This window comes from Mauremys reevesii, linkage group 2 (assembly GCF_016161935.1).
Source record: "Mauremys reevesii isolate NIE-2019 linkage group 2, ASM1616193v1, whole genome shotgun sequence".
NCBI classification, from domain to species: Eukaryota; Metazoa; Chordata; order Testudines; family Geoemydidae; genus Mauremys; species Mauremys reevesii.
Window position 1 is genome coordinate 94374298 of NC_052624.1, and position 18874 is coordinate 94393171.

An 18874-nucleotide genomic window follows, 5' to 3' on the forward strand; every position below is an offset into this window, starting at 1 on the left:
TGGACCTGCCGCAGGCATGCCGGCGGGAGCTCCACCGGAGACAAATGCCGCCCTCCCCAGGATGCCGGAGCCGCGGGAAGAGGGGACCCGCCGCGGGACTGGGGAAGGGCGGCGCAGCGCTCCGCGCTGCTTGGGGCAGCCTACTTTGTAGAGCCGCCCCTGCTTCCAATGCAATGAGAAAAATATCTCAGAGTCATAATCCCAGCACCAGAAAAATCCCAGGATCCATGCAGCTCGCAGCACCATCTCCCCAGCTCTCAGAAAGGGGACAAATCTTCACAGACCCATTGATTTGGGGATTTCCATGACTTGGTTCCCCTAGTTTGCATCATGACCCCTACACAAACACACAAACACCCACACTTTCTCCACCCAAAAACGTATCTGTTCCCATGGACTTCTCTGGGTTCCTCTTTTCCTCTCATGTCGCCTGTTAAATCTCTTCTTTATCATTTGTAATTTCTCTTTTTCCTCTCTCTGCCTGAGTTGCTGTGTGTGTCTCTGTTGCCATGAGATTCACCCAGCCATTCTACTCCCACTCCACTGAACTGCTGAAACTTCTAGAAAGGAAGGCCAGGCTTCATCACCCGACAAATACTTGACCTCAACACTGACTTCACAATGCTTGGCTTTGTGTTCAGGGCTGGCTTTATGCTGATTCCCCCGATTCACTGGAATCGAGCCCCATGCCGAAGAGGGCCCTGTGCCCGTGCCTAAAGGGGCCTTGCTCCGGGGGTCTTCAGCGGCATTTTGGCGGCGGGGGGTCCTTCGGTGCCGCAGAAGACCCGGAGCGGACCCCTCACCGCCGAAGTGCCGCCGAAACCCCCGGACCGCTGCCGAGTTTTCCAATCGGGCCCCATGAGTCATAAAGCCGGCCCTGTTTGTGTTGACTGGGTGACATCACAGCTAAACAATGAGATGTTCTCCCTGCTGTCTGTGTGCTTTCTCCCAGAGTTAGGCAGTATTGAACTTCCTCATCCTTTGATGCAAAGTCTTTTCCTAATAGGTAGAGTGAGGAAGTCACTACCACAATCCCTGCTTTCTTCAACAGGGAAGCAGAAAATGTCCCTAGTTTCCATCTTTGTCATCTTAGTTGCACAATCATTCATCTCTTGGTTTGCCCTGTGCTTTGTGTCTCCCAGTTGTTTAGTTTTTAAACCATCCTTATGTGGGAATCAACCTAGGATAAATGTCTTCTCAATATATAAAAATATTACACACAAATAACTATATTAGTAGACCACTATTAAAATTGCAAAGTCAAGCATTGAAACATTAGCGCATACCAGAATTATAGTTGCCTGTGAAACCTTAATTTGGCTCCCTTATGCTAATATATTATGATACAGTCTTCAATAACACGATCCTGCACTATTTTTTCCAGAGGACCCCTGCCTTATTCAGTGCACAGAATGGATGGTGCTCAGTCAGGGCTCGTCTTCACTGGTGAAGCTGCTCTAAGATGACGTGAAAGAGCTCTCCTGTCGACTTAATTACTCCACTTCCACGAAAGATGGTATCTATGTCAGCGGGAGAAGCTCTCCTGCCAACATAGCGTTGTCTACACGGGCGCTTAAGTCAGAGTAACTTACATTACTCAGGGGTGTTGGTTACTCACACCCATGAGCGATCTAAATTATACCAAAGTAAGTGGTAGTGTAGAAAAGCCAGAGGCAATATGAGGTGGGCCGGGGGGGTCATGTGCTCCCCGCCCTCAGATTTACTGCTTGGCTTGTACTGAACATACTCACATGGATTGAGCATGCTCAATAACACTGTTGAAGCCGGCTGCCCTCACTCTGTCCCCCCACTGTCAGCAGGCACTGGTCGTCTCTGAGACAAGCCCTTAATGAGCAACTTTTTTTTTTCATTCTTGTTCAATGTATGGCCCCTGGGCCTTATTGACATCCTTCTCTGAATACAGAATTATGAAGTTCCTCCTGGGCTTTTCTATGGCTCTCATCATTATAGTATCTGAGTGCTTCACAGACATGAACTGATTTATCTCCACAACACCTCTGTTAAGTGAAGTAGTGGTATGTTACAGATGAGGAGCTGAGGCACAGACAGATTAAGATCGCAGTTGGTGTAAAGTACTACCAGATGGAAACAGAAGCATTTCACACCCACATTGCACTTGGGTAATTGACAATGCAAGGAGCAACATAGGAGTATTGGGGTCAAAGGGTCCATCAGAAACCCACAAAAGCAAGAAAACACACTCCCTCAGAGGGTATTTCTAAGGTGCCTATTATCTTATATAGAGACTGGCTGTGGTTAGGTAATGAAGTAGTCCTCTAACACTGTGCGATCCACTGTAATATATGCTGCCCCATGAATGATGGGGAACCATTCCAAACTCAACCTTTCATGACTTTCATAGCTATAAGTCAGGCTATTATAATTCTATTTGAATGCAAATTCTATTTGAATTTAAAAAAACAACCCTAAATTCTACTCCCTGAAAGGTTAGCAAGACTTAATACCTGGCACCTCTAGAGGTCAGTGTAACATCAGAAGTGGAAAAAAATCCCTGTCGGACTGCTTTCTGTGTGCTTTGGTGGGCTTACATTTATATCAGAATGCAAATTTGCCCAACAATAAGGTTTCAAGGAAAAAGTCTATATAATTTTTTTGTAATATTATAAGGAGGACCCAGTGTCAACTATTTCAACGGACTGAAACTGTGAATGAGGCTTGTAAGGGCTCTGTTGGTAGTTAGACATCAGGAGTGTCTATTCTACCATGTGAGTGTAAAATGCTCATTAGTATTAAGGGGAGTTATGGGCATATATCCACCAGGGACCAAATCCTGAAGTCCTTATTCACTCTTTACTTGGCTCTTATTCTGGCATAATTCCCACTGAAGTGTTTTCAGGAATTTTCCTTGAGCAAGTATAATATGCTGGCAAAATGTGTGCTGCATCCTCCCCAAGTGGCTAGCCAACAAGAAGGTACCATCTCCAAAGAGGCTACCCATTAATGCAGTTATTCCTTTTAGTCCTCTGTCGTGATGCTGAAGGTCCTCGCTTCAAATCCTGTTGATAATCCACATGGGGATGTGGAAAAAGGACTAAGTAAAACTGAGAGCATGTCTACACTATGCTGGCATAGCCCCATAGTGTAAACACAAACTACACTGGGATAAGGTGTTTTTCTGTCCAACGATGTTAGCTATGTCATCAGAAGCATTTCCTCATAAACATAGCTGCATCTATAGTGGGGGGGATTTCAACATAGCTACATCGGTCAGGGCTGTGGTGTTTTCATGCCCCTGACCAATGTAGCTATGCGGATATAACTGAGAAAGGGTTTCAGGTTTGGCCTAAGCAGAATAGTCCTGGTTAAAAATTATAAATTCGGACCACATATCTGCATGAGATATCTCTCAAGAGTTTAGTAAACGAACCATTTGGGAGTGAATCCTGAATCCTTGCACACTAAAAACTCTCACTGAAGTCAGTAGGAGTTTTGGACAGGCAAGCATGGTAGTTACATTGCTATTTTGTCAAGAATTGCAGCTGTACAAAGTTGTAGGTGTCCTTGGTATTTGGGGTGGTGACAGCTGCCCAAAGTGGTCAGTTTGCTGCAGTGCTTTAAACAATGCTACCCTCCGGAAAAGATGGAATTTGACCCGCTGTAGTGAGCATAAGCTACAGTTGACCTTTGAAAGAGCCATCAAGTTAGCTCAAGCTCCTTAACTTCTAATCAAGAGGGAACAGTGTTTTTGTGAGGGAGATGAACATTCATCACAGGTGGAGAGGAAACTACCAAATTTGAACCCAAATGTCATGGGTTAATCCACTAGCCTTTCAATTCATCATGTTGCCTAAACTCTCTCTCTTGCCGAAAGCTTCAGGTTGTCTTTTATGTATATTTGACGGAGTGGAACACAGCCATAGTGTAGCAAATGCACAGAGCACGTCTCTTGGTTAAAGCAATCATATGCCCAGATGCAAAAATCTAGAACTCAGAGACCTCATGTGAATCCGAGACATGCCTAGGGGGATTTTGGTTTTGTGAGGAATAAATATAAATATTATAATCTGTGACCGATATAATCTCACTCCAGTACTTTCCGCTTTATTTAAAAGGAAAGCTACTTATTTTGCTCAGCCCTGCAGCCTGAAAGTTCCAAAGATCATAAGTCCTCTCAGCATGAACAATGTGTGAAATGTAGTTGAAAATAAATTCATAATATCAATTGGCATTAAAGAATTTATTTTCAACTAGATTTCACAGTCTGCTCATGCTGAGAAATGCTTTTATCTTTGGAACTTCCTGTTGCAGGGCTGAACAAAATTTGGGACACTTTCCTCTTAACTCTTTCAGTTCCCCTGGATGACAGAATCCAGCAGAATGGAAACTGCTTATAAAATGTTGATATTCAGATCAGACAAGTATATTGTGCTACCTGAGCTTGCTCCCCGGTCCCAAGAAATGGGGGGAAATATTATATGTTGTAAATCCTGTTCATGTATATGGAGCCTGCTGTTTAAACCAAATATTATGTATTCCTTCATACAGCTCACAATTGCTGTACTAACAGTAGATCACTATGCTATCAAAAAATCACAACTGCTGTGTCAGTATATAAATCACTAAGGCCCAGATGTTAATACCCTTATTCATGTTGAATAGCACCTGGCTACATGAATATCTCATAAAGCACAAAGACAGCATTCAGTGCCCTTTGCCTTCTCCATTCCCCAACCTGAGATCCTGTGCCATACACGGTTTGGCTAGACCAGAGGCTATTGGCCGTGAAGTCAGTGGGAAATGTGGGTACTCAATGTCTCTGAAAATCAGGCCCACTGTCTCCCTCGGCAACCAAAAACTGAGACACCCTAAACTAAACTAGCATCCAATTTTGAACGTTTTGGCCTGGAGTTCCATTCCCCACCCTACTGCTAACTGTGCAACCAAGGGCAAGTTACTAACCCTATCTAGGCCATTTAATCCATCTTCCATATGATGCACAACTAACGTGTGGAACTCATTGCCACTAGATATCACTGAGGCCAAGAACTTAGCAGGATTCAGAAAAAGGTTGGACTTTTATATGGATAATGAGATGATACAGAGTAACAATAGTAAAGAATGAATATGAACAAAGATCAGAAACAAAAAATCCTGATATTTCAGGGCAGAAAGCAACATCTAGCTAATGAGCATTAGGAGGAAACTTTCCCTGTGGTCAGGTTATCCCATAACTGCCACATGGCAGGATTTCATCTGAAACTTCTGGAGCTGGCCACTGTTGGAGACAGGCTACTGGATAGGATGGTTTGATCCAGTATGACAATTTCTATATTATACGGAGCCCATTACCAAAGTGATCAAGTGCCTTACAAAAAAAAAAAACCACAACTATAATGGATCTGCAAAGCATGGGTCTGTCTACAACTCCTATCAGTCCCCTTTCCACTGCAGGTCCCTTTCCCCTGGCCAGGTAAGGGAAAAGGTGCTGAACCAGGAAGTGGATGGGTTCTGTCAGGAGGCAGTGGCCGCATGGCAAAAGAGAAACTTCAGGGAAGCTGAGGCAGTGGCTGCATGGCAAACTGGGAGCTGGAGAGAAGTTGGAGTCAGAAATGGATGCAGAGCCCTTATGGAACAGGCTGTGACTGCCAGATGTTACAGCTCTGTGTGAAAGCATTAGTGACTGGGCAGGGAGCCGTGCAGAAGAGCCCCAATGAGAGATACTAACTGAGCCTGGCTTGGAAACCTACAAGTTCCTATTTGCTTGAATAGAGACTGAACTGAAGAGGACATCCCAGGCACTAGGCCTGAAGAGCCCTGACTTTTGATTAGGCTGCCCAGAGACCCAAACATTCACTGCTATTTCTTACTTGAACTGTACCTGTTTAAGCCTCCGTACCTAGGGTATTTGCAAACTTTCCATTTCCTGCTAGCCCTGGTACAATAACCTCTCTCTTAGCCATGTGTCTGAGTCATTACTGGGACTCACCAGGGCTGGTGCTTGCAAGGCCCAGCTGTTGAAATACCACTAGTGCCTGCATCTGAGTGGTAGTACACCTGGCATGCCACTGGCTTCCTAGGGGGTTGGGGTATGGAGTAGCCCCAATAATTACACAGCCAAAATAGACCAATTCCTCCCTACTTCCCTAGAGGCATTTGGTATCTTACCCCTGTACACACATCCTATTCTGTCATCTCCTCCTCCTCCTTGTTGTGGCTCTGGGAAAGCTGAAATGAAGAAGTTCGCTTTATACTTCTCTGAGGGGGCAGTGAGATGTGGTCATTCAAACCTGTCTGTGCCTCAGTATCCTTAAATGTTAAATGGGAATAATACTTACCTGCCTTTGCAAAGTACTTGGATGAATGTACCTGGTACTTGGCCATTGTTGGAGCCTATGGCCTGAAAGTGCACACAAAATATTATTCAAAATGGACAGTTACATATTATAACTCCCAAAATAAGCCAGCCTGCTCTTCATCCAAAACCATTTAGCTCCTACTTCTAATTTGCCTCAAATCTCCCAGAATGGATTAAACACAATATCATTTATAAACCAAGAAAGAAATGAGCAGAAGCTCCAGGGAGCTTGCTTGCAACATGAAATATTAGGAACATTTTACAACTATAATTTTATGTTCCTCATGGAGTTTAGATCTGGAGAAAAAAAAAACAAGTGTCCTTAAGATAGGCAGACAAAAGGTGAAGCAGTCATTTTGCTATAAAGTACAAAGCTATAAAGAAAATGGCATCACCTCCCTTTTCCATGGAGTCTTTCTCTTCACCTCTTCTGTCCTCCCACTTCACAGTGTTTCCAAAGCTTGGGACGCCGCTTGTGTAGGGAAAGCCCCAGGCAGGTCGGGCTGGTTAGTGTACCTGCCGTGTCCGTAGCTCCGGCCAATCGCGGCTCTCACTGGCCGCGGTTCGCTGCTCCAGGCCAATGGAAGCTGCTGGAAGCGGCGGCCAGTACGTCCCTCGGCCCACGCCACTTCCAGCAGCTCCCATTGGCCTGGAGGAGTGAACCACGGCCAGTGGGAGCCGCGATCAGCCAGACCTGCAGACACGGCAGGTACACAAACTGGCCCGGCCCACCAGGGGCTTTCCCTACACAAGCAGCGTCCCAAGTTTGGGAAACACTGCTCTAACATATACATACCATCCAAGCTAGCCTTTTTGTGGAAACTAGCTGGGGCTATTGATCTATGAATTGCACTTCAAGGGCCTGAGTAAGGTCACAACTGGAGAATAATATTCTTGTTCTAATAAGCATGGATTTTGGAATAATCTAGTCTCCTGCTCCCAGAATGCTTAAAATTGTAAAGGGCAAGAAGCAGCATGATTCATGTTACATGGAATGAACAGGGCCCTGGAACTCTTAGCATAAAATACACAGATGCAAGGTGTTTAAAAAAATCATAATATTCCAGTGTATTAATAGTCAAACAAAACAAATATAATAAATAAAAAATTAGCCACCACCCATACACCAGACGAACTTGTTTCCCCTAACTAAGCCCTAGGTTTACTGAGTACCCTTCTCCAACAGGGCTTTTACCTGAGTGAGTGCCTTCTAGTAATACTCTCCCCTATATGTTAGTTAGGGCTCCATCATAGCCTGCCGTTAAAGGGATACTCACACCTTCTTGATGTTCCTGTCTTAAGGATAAGTGTAAAAGGGGCAAGTTGGATAAGAAAAAAGAAAAGCTTAACAACAAGGTCAGGAAAAATCGTCAAAAGGCTGGTACCCTACCACAGGCCAGCAGAGCATTCTGGGAGCCTGCTGCTCTACATCTGGGGAGCAGACAGGCCATGTACCATCCAGATGATGTTAGCATAGGTAATTTGAGAGTGGACCAACCAGCTACCCTGAAAGATCCTAGAGAAGAGAAAGGCATCCCAGTCATTTATAAAGGATCCAGAAAGGGCAGAGCCTTCAAGCCACCCCTCTGGAGATCCAGGAGGGCTCCATGTATCCTAACCAATGGAGAACAAGAGAAGAGAAATAGCTCTACAGACCTGAGTGGAGAAAGGCATGGGAAGTTGAAGAGAGCCATCAAGCAGGGGGTGTGGAGCCAAGGCTCTGTCCATTTACTCTCTCTTTCCTGCCCTTCCCCACAATTGCCCAGAGAAGGGGATAAGTGAGCAAGCAGCTTAATCCTAGGCAGCTAGACCTGAAGTCTAGTGAAGAGGGCATTAAATAAAAATGTAATCTGTCTGAGATTTTTCAAAGCCACCTAAAAGATCAGAATGCCCAATTCCCATGAATTTTCCCATAGGGATTTGATTGCCCAAATACTTTTAAAATGCCAGCCTTCGTGCCTTATAGTGGTTTGGATCACGGAAGACAGAAGTTGGAGAAAAAAAAAGTTTGCCGTCCCACCCCCAAATGGTTTATTGTTTTCTAACACATTGGTCTGGAATAACCTGATTTAACTGAGGCTGGATAAAAAGCAAGTTGACATTTTCTTGTGTAAGTCATACAATGTCAAAGTGCCTAGAGGCAGTATCATGAAATACTTGTCTCATTCCACCTGCCCGCTATATTATCAAACACATGTCAAAGTAAATATTTTTTAAAAGGACACAAACTCTAGGGAAAATGTTAAATCTATCAAAACCAGTGAGGGCCAGATTCTGCCACCTTTGCTCACATTAAGTAGTACCTTACTCTGAAAACATTGGTGAACTCAATAGGGCTACTGTAAATATTGGGTTCTTTAGTTTATTAATGGAGCAGACACCAAATAGTCAAGCACAGGGATCTAAGATTAACAGTAGAAGCAGAAAGGTGATACATAGTGTGAGCCATGTGCCCCAGATGGGGGGGTACACAGTAATGAGTCTTTACCAAGGCACTCCCAGCTCAGCATATTTCCCTTGTGATCACCACTTTCATGATACTTCACCAGAGGGAGCCATGCCTGATCTCTGCTATGCAGTCACTAATTGTCATGAAAAAAAGAAAAGAAAACATGTTTTGACCAGCTGTAGGCACTACTCAACATGAGTAAGGGTAGCAAAATGTGTCTCTTTCTTGGTAAAATTTGGGACTGTGAAGTATTCATTCTAATTTTTTAAATCATAGAAAAAGTTATTTTAAAAGCTGCAATGTCTTTGGAGCTTTTCACTTTGTGTGTGTACAGTTCTTAGCATGCTGGGGTCTTAATTCCTGATGGGGGGGCCTCTAGGTCTTATTTTAATAATAATAAATTATATGGAAAACAGTTGAGAGCTATCAGAAACTAATTATGAATAAAATTAAGGGAGAAAAGGTGGCTTCAGGTGTCTGTATGTCCGGCAGATATTAGAGGTATCTTCAAGCTCCAATGTGAACATTACTCAAACAAAGGTGCTGGGGGAGTCTGCAAGTTCAACTTATGCAAGTATCCCCATAAATGTCAATGGGGCTGCTTTCACAAGTAAGGACTACTTGAATGACACCAGTGGGTCCAAATTCAGTTTCCTTTGGATGTAGCTAGATCACCTTCCTTTGCTATGGCTAATCTTAAGGAAATGTAAGGGTAAGAGGCCCACATTGTTCAACCTCTAATTTAAAAGGAAAGATGGTCTCATCTCCTTATTTATGGAGAAGACTGGGTTTTTAAATACAGACTGTATCTGGCCTGTACGTCCCAAGCTGGCATTGATAATGTAAGAAAATGATCATTTTTCACGTGTAGCCTTTGTATTTTCTTTGGGTGCTGTACAAAAATTAACAAATCCAAAAAGAATGAAATCTGACCTTAGCTAGAGCACCTGGGAGGCGATCAACACAACCCCCTTTCACAGAGTCTTAATAGTTATCTCTGCAGTAGATGCCCCGGGCAGACACACCATCCTCATTTCACAATAAAGGTCTTCTCATCCCATGTTTATCTCACCTTTCCAGAAATTCTGGTCCTTGCTGCTGCTGACGTAGTGGGTGGTTTAAAAATGGGTTTGCATTACATGTTGTGCAACCCAAGGGATCTTCAAATGTGAGGCTCCTGATGAACTAATTTCTCAAATGGCTTCCCAGGCAAGTTTCCAAACTAATACTGCCAGGAACAAAAGTCAGAACTGTTTCTCCTGGTCCTTAGAGAGTGACTTGCTGTCTGCTTCAGTAAACCAATTTTTACAACTGTTCCTTGATACTGGTCTACTGAATTGCAACCAGCCTGAACATGTGGTGGACATCAGCTCATTTCATTGGCCAACAATCATTTTGGGATGATCTCTGTTAGATATTTAAAGTAAGTTTTCAGGAATAAAAGGCCATTTTGATATATTAAAGGCACAATGTCACGTTAACAATTGTGTGTGTTGTATTAGAAACCTGGAAATTTCCCCTTTCTAATGGTATAAAGCTGCTTTTCTACCTCAGCAGGGCCACAAGGTGGTGGTCTGTAAAGCCAGCATCCTTTTATATATAAAAAAAGTTGTCACTGGCCCAAGACTGAACCTAACCTCCTGGGCCTCAAACAGAGATAATTAGGGTTTCCTGTTTCCAAAATGAAGTATTTTGGAATTTCATTTCTGCAAACATTTTCAAGTTTTTGGCTTTTTGTCCTAATCTGGGATGAAAAATTCTCTCAAAATTCTCAAATTATTACAGAACTGAAATGTGGTTTCCTGGCCATCTCTAAGTCTGAATTCTTATATATCCCATGCCATTAAATTTCACCCAGTTACCCCTGTATTAAGTCCAATAACTCGTGTTCTACTAAAGAATATCCCCCAGAGAAGCAGCCAGTCTTTAGTTCATATTTTATATCAACCAATGGAGAATCTACCATGTCCTTTGGTAGTTTATTCCAATGGTTATTCACCCTCCCGCTTACTCTTTCTAATTTGAATTTGTCTGGATTTAGCTTCCAGCCACTGGTTCTTGCAATGCCTTTCTCCTCTAAGTTAAGGAGCCCTTTAGTACCTGGTATTTTTAACTTGTGAAGATATGTACACATTGTAATCAACTCACCCCTCAATCTTCTTTTTGATCAACTTCAATAAATCAAGCTCTTCAAGTCTCCCACAGTAAGTCTCCAGCTATTTACCTATTTCTGGGAAGAGTGACCCAAGTCATGCTGAGAGCATTCTGGGTGACATGGCTGGTGTTTGACAATACCCAGATAAATGAAATTCTGAGGTGCAATGCAGTCTGCACATGAAGGAAGTCTATTCCATACTGCCACACACACACACACACCTATATGCACTTACTGTAGATTGTGACACTCAGAGACAGCCTAGGACAGCAGGCAAGAGAACATCTCCCTGGCATTGAATGTATGATTCTGCTCAGTGAATCCTGTGAATTGTCATCCCACATTCTGTTTCCTGAAGTGTTTCAATTAATTCCCCATAAAAGAGAGAGACTACTCAGAATTGTAGAGAGACTGACGTTGGGATTCAAGAGGGAATGGAATGACAGTGCCAGGCAAAGGGTACTAACATTTATAAGTCACTGTAGATGGGCTTTCTGTATCATATTCCATTTTAGAACTGAATACATTGTGTGCCCATCACCCCATTGTGACAGAATATAGCCCCTGTGTTCACTATTGTAATAATCTTTGTACAAAATATGCCTTGTGAGCTACTATTTGAAACCTCATAATTTGCTGCTCATTATTGTCCTGGTAAAATACGTATGGCCACGTTGTTTGTGAAGTTCTAAGATGCCTCTGTATGGTGGTGTTAACACATGTTCCAAACTACAGTCCTGCCCAAACAGAAGTTGGCAAACAGGTCTGTTCTGCTTAATTTGCATTTAAGCAATAAACAGAGTCATCAAGCAGGCAAGGAGACAAAGGGCAAGCTAATGCCTCAGACAGGTGTAAACAAGACCATTGCCTTCTAAGTGACCATTCTTTGGCAGGAAAAGGGGCATGGGCAAAAAGAAGCTACACCTTGGCAAAGAAACAGCATGGCAGTCCCTTCCGCACAGACCACCTGTTGCCTTTACTCCCAGCTGGAAATGCTTCTCAAAGGGGGGACAGGAGTATAAAAAGGGGCAGACACCCCAAGACAGCTCTTCTCCTCTCTCTCTCTTGAGTCACTGCATGAGAAGGGACAAAGGAAGCAGACATCACACAGAGTAAGGGGTCCTGGCCTAAGAAGTTTGGCCAGTAAGAGTGTTGAGAGTATGTGGTGAAAAAAAAATGTCCTTTGAATTTAACATAGCTTGTTAAGTTAGGCATTAGTTCTGTTTTATCATTATTTTTCTTGTAACCATTTCTGGCTTTTATGCCTCCCTACTTGTATTCACTTAAAATCTCTCTTTCTAGTTAAATAAACTTGTTTTATTGTTTTACCTAATCCAGTCTGTTTAAATAGAAGTGTTTGGGAAACTCTATCTGGGATAACAAGATGTGTACATATTATTTCCATTGATGAAACAACAGACCTATATACATTTGTATTGTCCAGGATAGGCTGGGAAATATAGCACATACCTTTCTGGAGAAAAAAAACTGGGACTAGAAGTGTGCTGGGGTCAACCTGAAGTATAATTTAGACTGGTAAGGACCTGTGTGTGACTGGCAGACTGCAGTACACACTCACACATCCGGGAGTGACTTGCATGCTGGAAGCTGTTTGTGAGCATCCAGGATGGAAGCTATAGCAGCAAAGCACTGTAAAGGGTACCCCAGGTTAGAAGGCAAGCAAGGGCATGCACAAAAATTTAACTGATCGTGCCTCCCTCCCCCAGCAGGAGTTTTATCTTCCCTCCCTCCACCTCACCCCAGCAAGAGCTTGCTCTTCCTCCCTTCAGCCCAACAGGGGCTCGCTCTCTCTTCCTTTCCCCGCCCCACAGCCCCGGGGCTGGAAGAGTTCTGTGCCCCTGATGATTATTGGGGGGGGACGACATGCCCCTGCTTGCCCCTCCTTGTGAATGCCCGGGGGGGAGAGGTGTTCACACATCTACTCATTAGTCTGGATTGTTAGTCTGGGTACATCACACCTGTGAAGAGAGTTATGCATTGTGAATAAATTTCTAAGGAAAAACAACAGCGAGACTAGGGTAAATTTTTTGAGGAGTCACATCCACACTAATTAGAGTCAATTATCTATGTCTGACCTGTGTGTTATACTGATATTTCATACAGCCAGAATCTTCATCAGCCAATAAGATTCCTTCATTCACAATTTTAAAGAGAGATGATAAACATCAAGGCTTGGGTTTCTACTAGAGCTGTCAAGCGATAAAAAAAAATTAATCGCAATTAATGGCACTGTTAAACAGAATAAATAGAATACCATTTATTTAAATATTTCTGGATGTTTTCCACATTTTCATATATATTGATTTCATTTACAACACAGGATACGAAGTATACAGTGCTCACTTTATATTATCATTTTTTATTACAGATATTAGCACTGTAAAAAGAAATAGTATTTTTCAATTCATCTTATACAAGTACTATAGTGCAATATCTTTATCATGAAAGTTGAACTTACAAATGTAGAATAATATACAAAAAATAACTGCACTTAAAAATAAAACAATGTAAAACTTCAGCGCCTACAAGTCCACTCAGTCCTACTTCTTGTTCAGCTAATCGCTCAAACAAGTTTGTTTACATTTGCAGGAGATAATGCTTCCTGCTTCTTGTTTACAATGTCAGCTGAAAGTGACAACAGGTATTCCCATGGTACCAATATAGCTGGCATTGCAAGATATTTACGTGCCAGATGCGCTAAAGATCCATATGTCCCTAATGCAACCACTATTCCAGAGGACATGAATCCATGCTGATGATGGCTTCTGCTCGAGAACAATCCAAAGCAGTGCGGACTGATGCATGTTCATTTTCATTATCTGAGTCAGATGCCACCAGCAGACAGTTGATTTTCTTTTTTGATGGTTTGGGTTCTGTAGTTTCCACATCAAAGTGTTGCTCTTTTAAGACTTCTGAAAGCATGTTCCATACCTCGTTCCTCTCAGATTTTGGATGGCACTTCAGATTCTTAAACCTTGGGTTGAGTGCTGTAGCTATCTTTAGAAATCTCACATTGGTACCTTTTTTGTGTTTTGTCAAATCTGCAGTGAAAGTGTTCTTAAAATGAACCACATGCTGGGTCATCATCCAAGACTGCTATAACATTAAATATATGGCAGAATGCAATTAAAACACAGAGCAGGAGACAAACAACTCTCCCTCAAGGAGTTCAGTCACAAATTTAATTAATGCTTTTTTAAAAAAACTAGTGTCATCACCATGAAAGCATGTCCTCTGGAACGATGGCCGAAGCATGAATAGGCATACGAATGTTCAGCATATCTGGCATGTAAATACCTTGCAATGCCAGCTACAAAAATGCTATGGGAATGCCTGTTCTCACTTTCAGGTGACATTGTAAATAAGTGGATAGCATTATCACCTCTAAATATAAATAAACTTGTTTGTCTTAGTGATTGGCTGAACAAAAAGTAGAACTGAGTGAACTTGTAGGCTCTAAAGTTTTACATTGTTTTGTTTTTGAGCGCAATTATGTAACAAAAAAATCTACATTTATTAGTTGCACTTTCACAATAAAGAGATTGTACTACAGTACTTCTATGAGGTGAATTGCAAAATACTATTTCTTTTGTTTATCATTTTTACAGTGCAAATATTTGTAATAAAAATAATATAAAGTGAGCACTGTACACTTTATATTCTGTGCTGTAACTGAAATCGATATATTTGAAAATGTAGAAAAACATTAAAAAGTATTTAATACATTTCAATTGGTATTCTATTGTTTAACAGTGTGATTAAAACTGATTTATCGAGATTTTTTTAATTGCGATTAATTTTTGTTAATTGCATGAGTTAACTGTGATTAATCAACAGCCCTAGCTTCTACTATTCATGTGGGATTTTAAAAATAGGTATGTGAATTCAATCAAACTGATGCTGACACTGAACCTAGTAAAGTCAGAGAAGCCTATAGCAGTAGCTTCATAGTTGTAGATGTTAATGGACATCAGTTCTTCTTTTTCATCACAAGCTAAAAAAAAATAAAAAAATAAAAAAACCCAACTCTCTGTACTGCACCACAGAAACCCCTGATTAGAAGAACACTGCCTAAGGCAAACCCCAGAGGTGGCAGCAACTTGAAATAAAATCAGCACAGAAAAACTAGGCTGATGCAATATTTAGGAATGGGATTCAGAAGTACAAAGATCAGAACATTCTTAAGTGAAGGAGCATGATTCTGAACTGCCTTACACTGATGTTACAGATTAAATTACCCATGATTTACATCACTGTACGATCAGAATCAGGCCCACAGTAACATTATCTCAGAAACAGCTGAATATATAGGACCAGCTTCTATGCTACTCTAATTTACATTGGCTGCTAATAACCCCAAAGAGCCAATACTGCAGCTGAAGATTTCCCTCAGCACATAGGTATCTTTCCTCTGGTTATGTTCTCTATGCTGTGAGTACGGATGGGGGAATGCCATAGAAGCCAAGCCAGGTCTATGCCACCAGAGGATTCCCCTTTGTATTAGGGATGATTCTCCGGGAATCAGTTACGCCAGCTTTATGGTCATATTCCACCAATGTGGCAGTGCAAAAGAGCAGCCTCACACCTGAGGATCTAGCTGATGTTTGTTCAAACTTTCCAAAAAAATTTAGCTTTGGGTTGAGACAAAGTATGAGAAATTTCAGCCCAGAGGGATGCGTGTTTAAGTTATAAATGACTGACAAGAGGGATTTAGCATGAAATGCCCATCCCAGCCTTGACCAAAACACCACCACTCTTACACTATAATTAATTGTCTTACAATACTGCAAAAAAATGTACAACAGGTTTTAGTGACCCTTCACGCTTTTCACATACCTCAAGGCAGTTTCTATTTGTCAAGAGTCATACCAGGATTTTAAAATAACCTCAACAGAAACCACTTTGATTATTTGTCTTGGGAAACTGATAATGCCAGAAGCAAAGTTGGCGAAATCATTATTGCTTTTGCTATAGTTTATAATGGCTTTTTCCATGACCATGCCACTCCTAACAATCTGGAATTTTCTTCCTCAGCTTGTGTTTAAGGTCATCTCTCTCCATGGCATTGTGCGGGAACTGATTAATGAGAATGGTACAGCCCTTGACAACCCCAATCCCAACTCTGAGCATGCTGTCCAGACATTTTATTTCGCAATGACCTGTTATGGGAAGATTCAAGAGTGGGCGGAGGCCAGGGGATTCTTTTAAATAGAACCTGAACTCCCTTTCAGCTGGCCACTGGAAACTTCTCTCTTGATTCCTGACACTTCACTTAAGGCACCAAGTCAACCATGCTGAGAAAGATGTTGATCCTTTCAGCTCTACTGGCTGTGTTTCTAGTTGATCCAATAAAACCACAAGGTAAATCAAACCCATTATAGACTCATAGGATAGGTTCCAAGGCCTGAAGGAAAATGCAGTCTCAGGATTTTTGTTATGTTTAGTGGCATAGAGCCAAATTAATCTCTGGTAAAACACTGTTAATTTCAATGGAAGGATGAATTTGGCCCATGATCTTTCCTCCTCCAACTGCCACAGTTGTCTTCTCTGGGCAAACTGGAGCCTCTCAAAGTTTTCAAATTTGGTTGCTTATAGGTAGGCATCTAAATCTATATTAGGCACCTAGATAAGTAGCCTTATTTTCAAAGATGCTGAACACCCATTCATGACAATTTTGTTTTTCCAGAGGCATTGATTACCCCTCTGTGTGGGGACCCAAGCATGGAGCCGAGCATAAAGCCAAGCACGGAAGCAAGCATGGAGACTACTGGAGAGCCCAGCGGGGAAGGAAGTGGAGACCCCAGTGGGGAACCAAGTTCAGAGCCCAACAGAGAGCCAAGCACAGAGTCCACCAGAGAGCCGAGTGTGGAACCAACCAAAGAATCCAGCACAAAACCAACCAAAGAGCCAAGCACAGAACCTCACAGTAAGTTAATTCTGACTTTTACTCACCCTTTATCATCTCCTCTGCTTTTCCCCACAAACTCCCCCCCCATCTCTGCTGCACTGGTGGGGCCAGATGTGCACAGGGCCTTCAGTGGCGTCAGGGGAAAAGGAGGAGTACATTGGGGAGCCACTCCTTCCCCCTCTGTGACCTGGTATGTTTCTGCCAGGTTTTGATCCCCTCTATGTGTCGGCTCAGACAATTGCTGATTTGGATTTCTCTGTTCCTTTATTATTGTTCATATTGCTCATTCTGTCTTACCCAATAAGAGCTACTGCCTTGTTATTCCCACCTCCCCTCCTCTAACACTGACAGATAGTTTAGTGTCTTGTCTGAGCTAGGAAAAGTAGAATCCACCACTAGTATAGTTTCAGTAAGGGGAGCAGAGCTGGAGGCTGTAGCAGAGACAGAAGTCAGCTGGTTTTACTAGTGAGCAATCTCACCTGGCTAGGTGACATGGGGGTAAAATCACTGGAGCTAAGTTTGAACGACTGCCTCCACCCCTGCTGCCAGTGGGGGAAAATTATGAGACCCACATTCCTAGTAGATACACAGATTTGCAGGCTGAAGCACCCAAGGTGAAATGTCACTGACAGCTCCCCCCTACTTGCCCTTTTGGCACCTGGAAGTTATCAATGATGTAATGCAAACTGCTGTGTCCTATATCCCCTTGCTCCCTGTGTCCATGGTGGACACCTCTTTTGTCTGCTCAGCGTGAGATTTATTGACATCAGAACTCTGGCTTCCTACTAGCAGCACCAGCTCCAAGCCCCTTGCCACCTGGCAGCTCTGGGTTGGTGAAATAGAGCTGTTACCTCTTGCCCTAAGACAGGCCCCATAACACAGGGCTATGGTGAAACACACATAGAAAGATGCTGAATCTTTCATTAGATACAATAATTTCTCTGCTAACCACCAAATGAGTTCTCTACCCCGATAGAAAGTAATACCTAGATTCACTGGACCCATAGGTTCAAATCCCAGCAAGGTCAACTCAAGCCTTCCTCCTGCTGAGGCAGCTAAATTGATTACCAGTCATTTTACTGGAGAAAAGATGTATTGTAGATGAGACCTTATTAAGTAGGATCCTCTAAGGGCATAGGACAATCTTGTGCCTATTGAAGACCCCATGGTACTTTTCAGAAATACACATACTTGACTTGGTCATACAACACAGGACATTTCCCCTATCTCCTTTTCCCAGAGGTGGCTCCATTTCAGTAGTGCTGTACATACAGCACTTTGTGAAGTACTTTGTGAAGAACAAGGCTATTAATTGTGCAGTCGTAACTCCTACTGGGGAATGGCTAAGGGCTTGGTCTCTATACTCCATAAATCAGCAGAACTCTTTCTCATTCATACCTTTGGTTTTGCCTTTAGAATAAACTGCAAAATTAATCCCGACAGAAGACATGACCAACCCCTGCTGCTGGCTTTGGCGCCAATGAAGAAAAATTTCAGTTGATGGGATGACAAAATAAAACTTGCTATAGTTTTAGAAGCTACAACTTGTAGAAAATTAGCAACAATTGGTTGGGTTTCAAGAAACCACCAATCTACGCCTACTTACAATTTATCTGGGGCAGATTAGACAGGTCACAGCTGACATGTACCAGTTATAATGTAGCAACTTTCCCCCTTACCCTCTGCATTACTAATGGCAGTCTCTCTGGATCTCCTGAGAGTGCTAACTAAAAGAAAATAAAAAAAAAAAAATAGAATGACATTACCATAATGTACATTGTTATTGTTATAAATGGCAGCCTGTCTTCTGCTGAAACTGCAAGATTTGGTGGGGGGGGGGGGGATTTTTCTATCTCCCATCACAATATTTCATAATACACTCCACTAACTGTTAATCTCTGCATAAACCTATGTGCAAATCTTGGGATACAGGTAAGGTGTGAATGTGAATGAGAAAGCCTTCATACAGGCTCCAGCAGTGACTCTGAATCCACTTTCCTGCAC

The 18874-nt window shown here is 42.5% G+C and overlaps 1 protein-coding gene across 1 annotated transcript in view; it reads left to right on the top strand.

Moving 5' to 3' along the window:
• LOC120396840 (protein TsetseEP-like) overlaps positions 1 to 18550 on the top strand; it is a 105660-nt gene extending 87110 nt beyond the window's left edge. The window contains exons 4-5 of the mRNA XM_039521959.1: positions 16649 to 16888; positions 18287 to 18550. Coding sequence (XP_039377893.1) covers positions 16649 to 16888; positions 18287 to 18291 — 245 coding nt within the window. The 3' untranslated portion in view covers positions 18292 to 18550. The remainder of the gene's footprint in view (positions 1 to 16648; positions 16889 to 18286) is intronic.
• Positions 18551 to 18874: the final 324 nt, after the last annotated feature.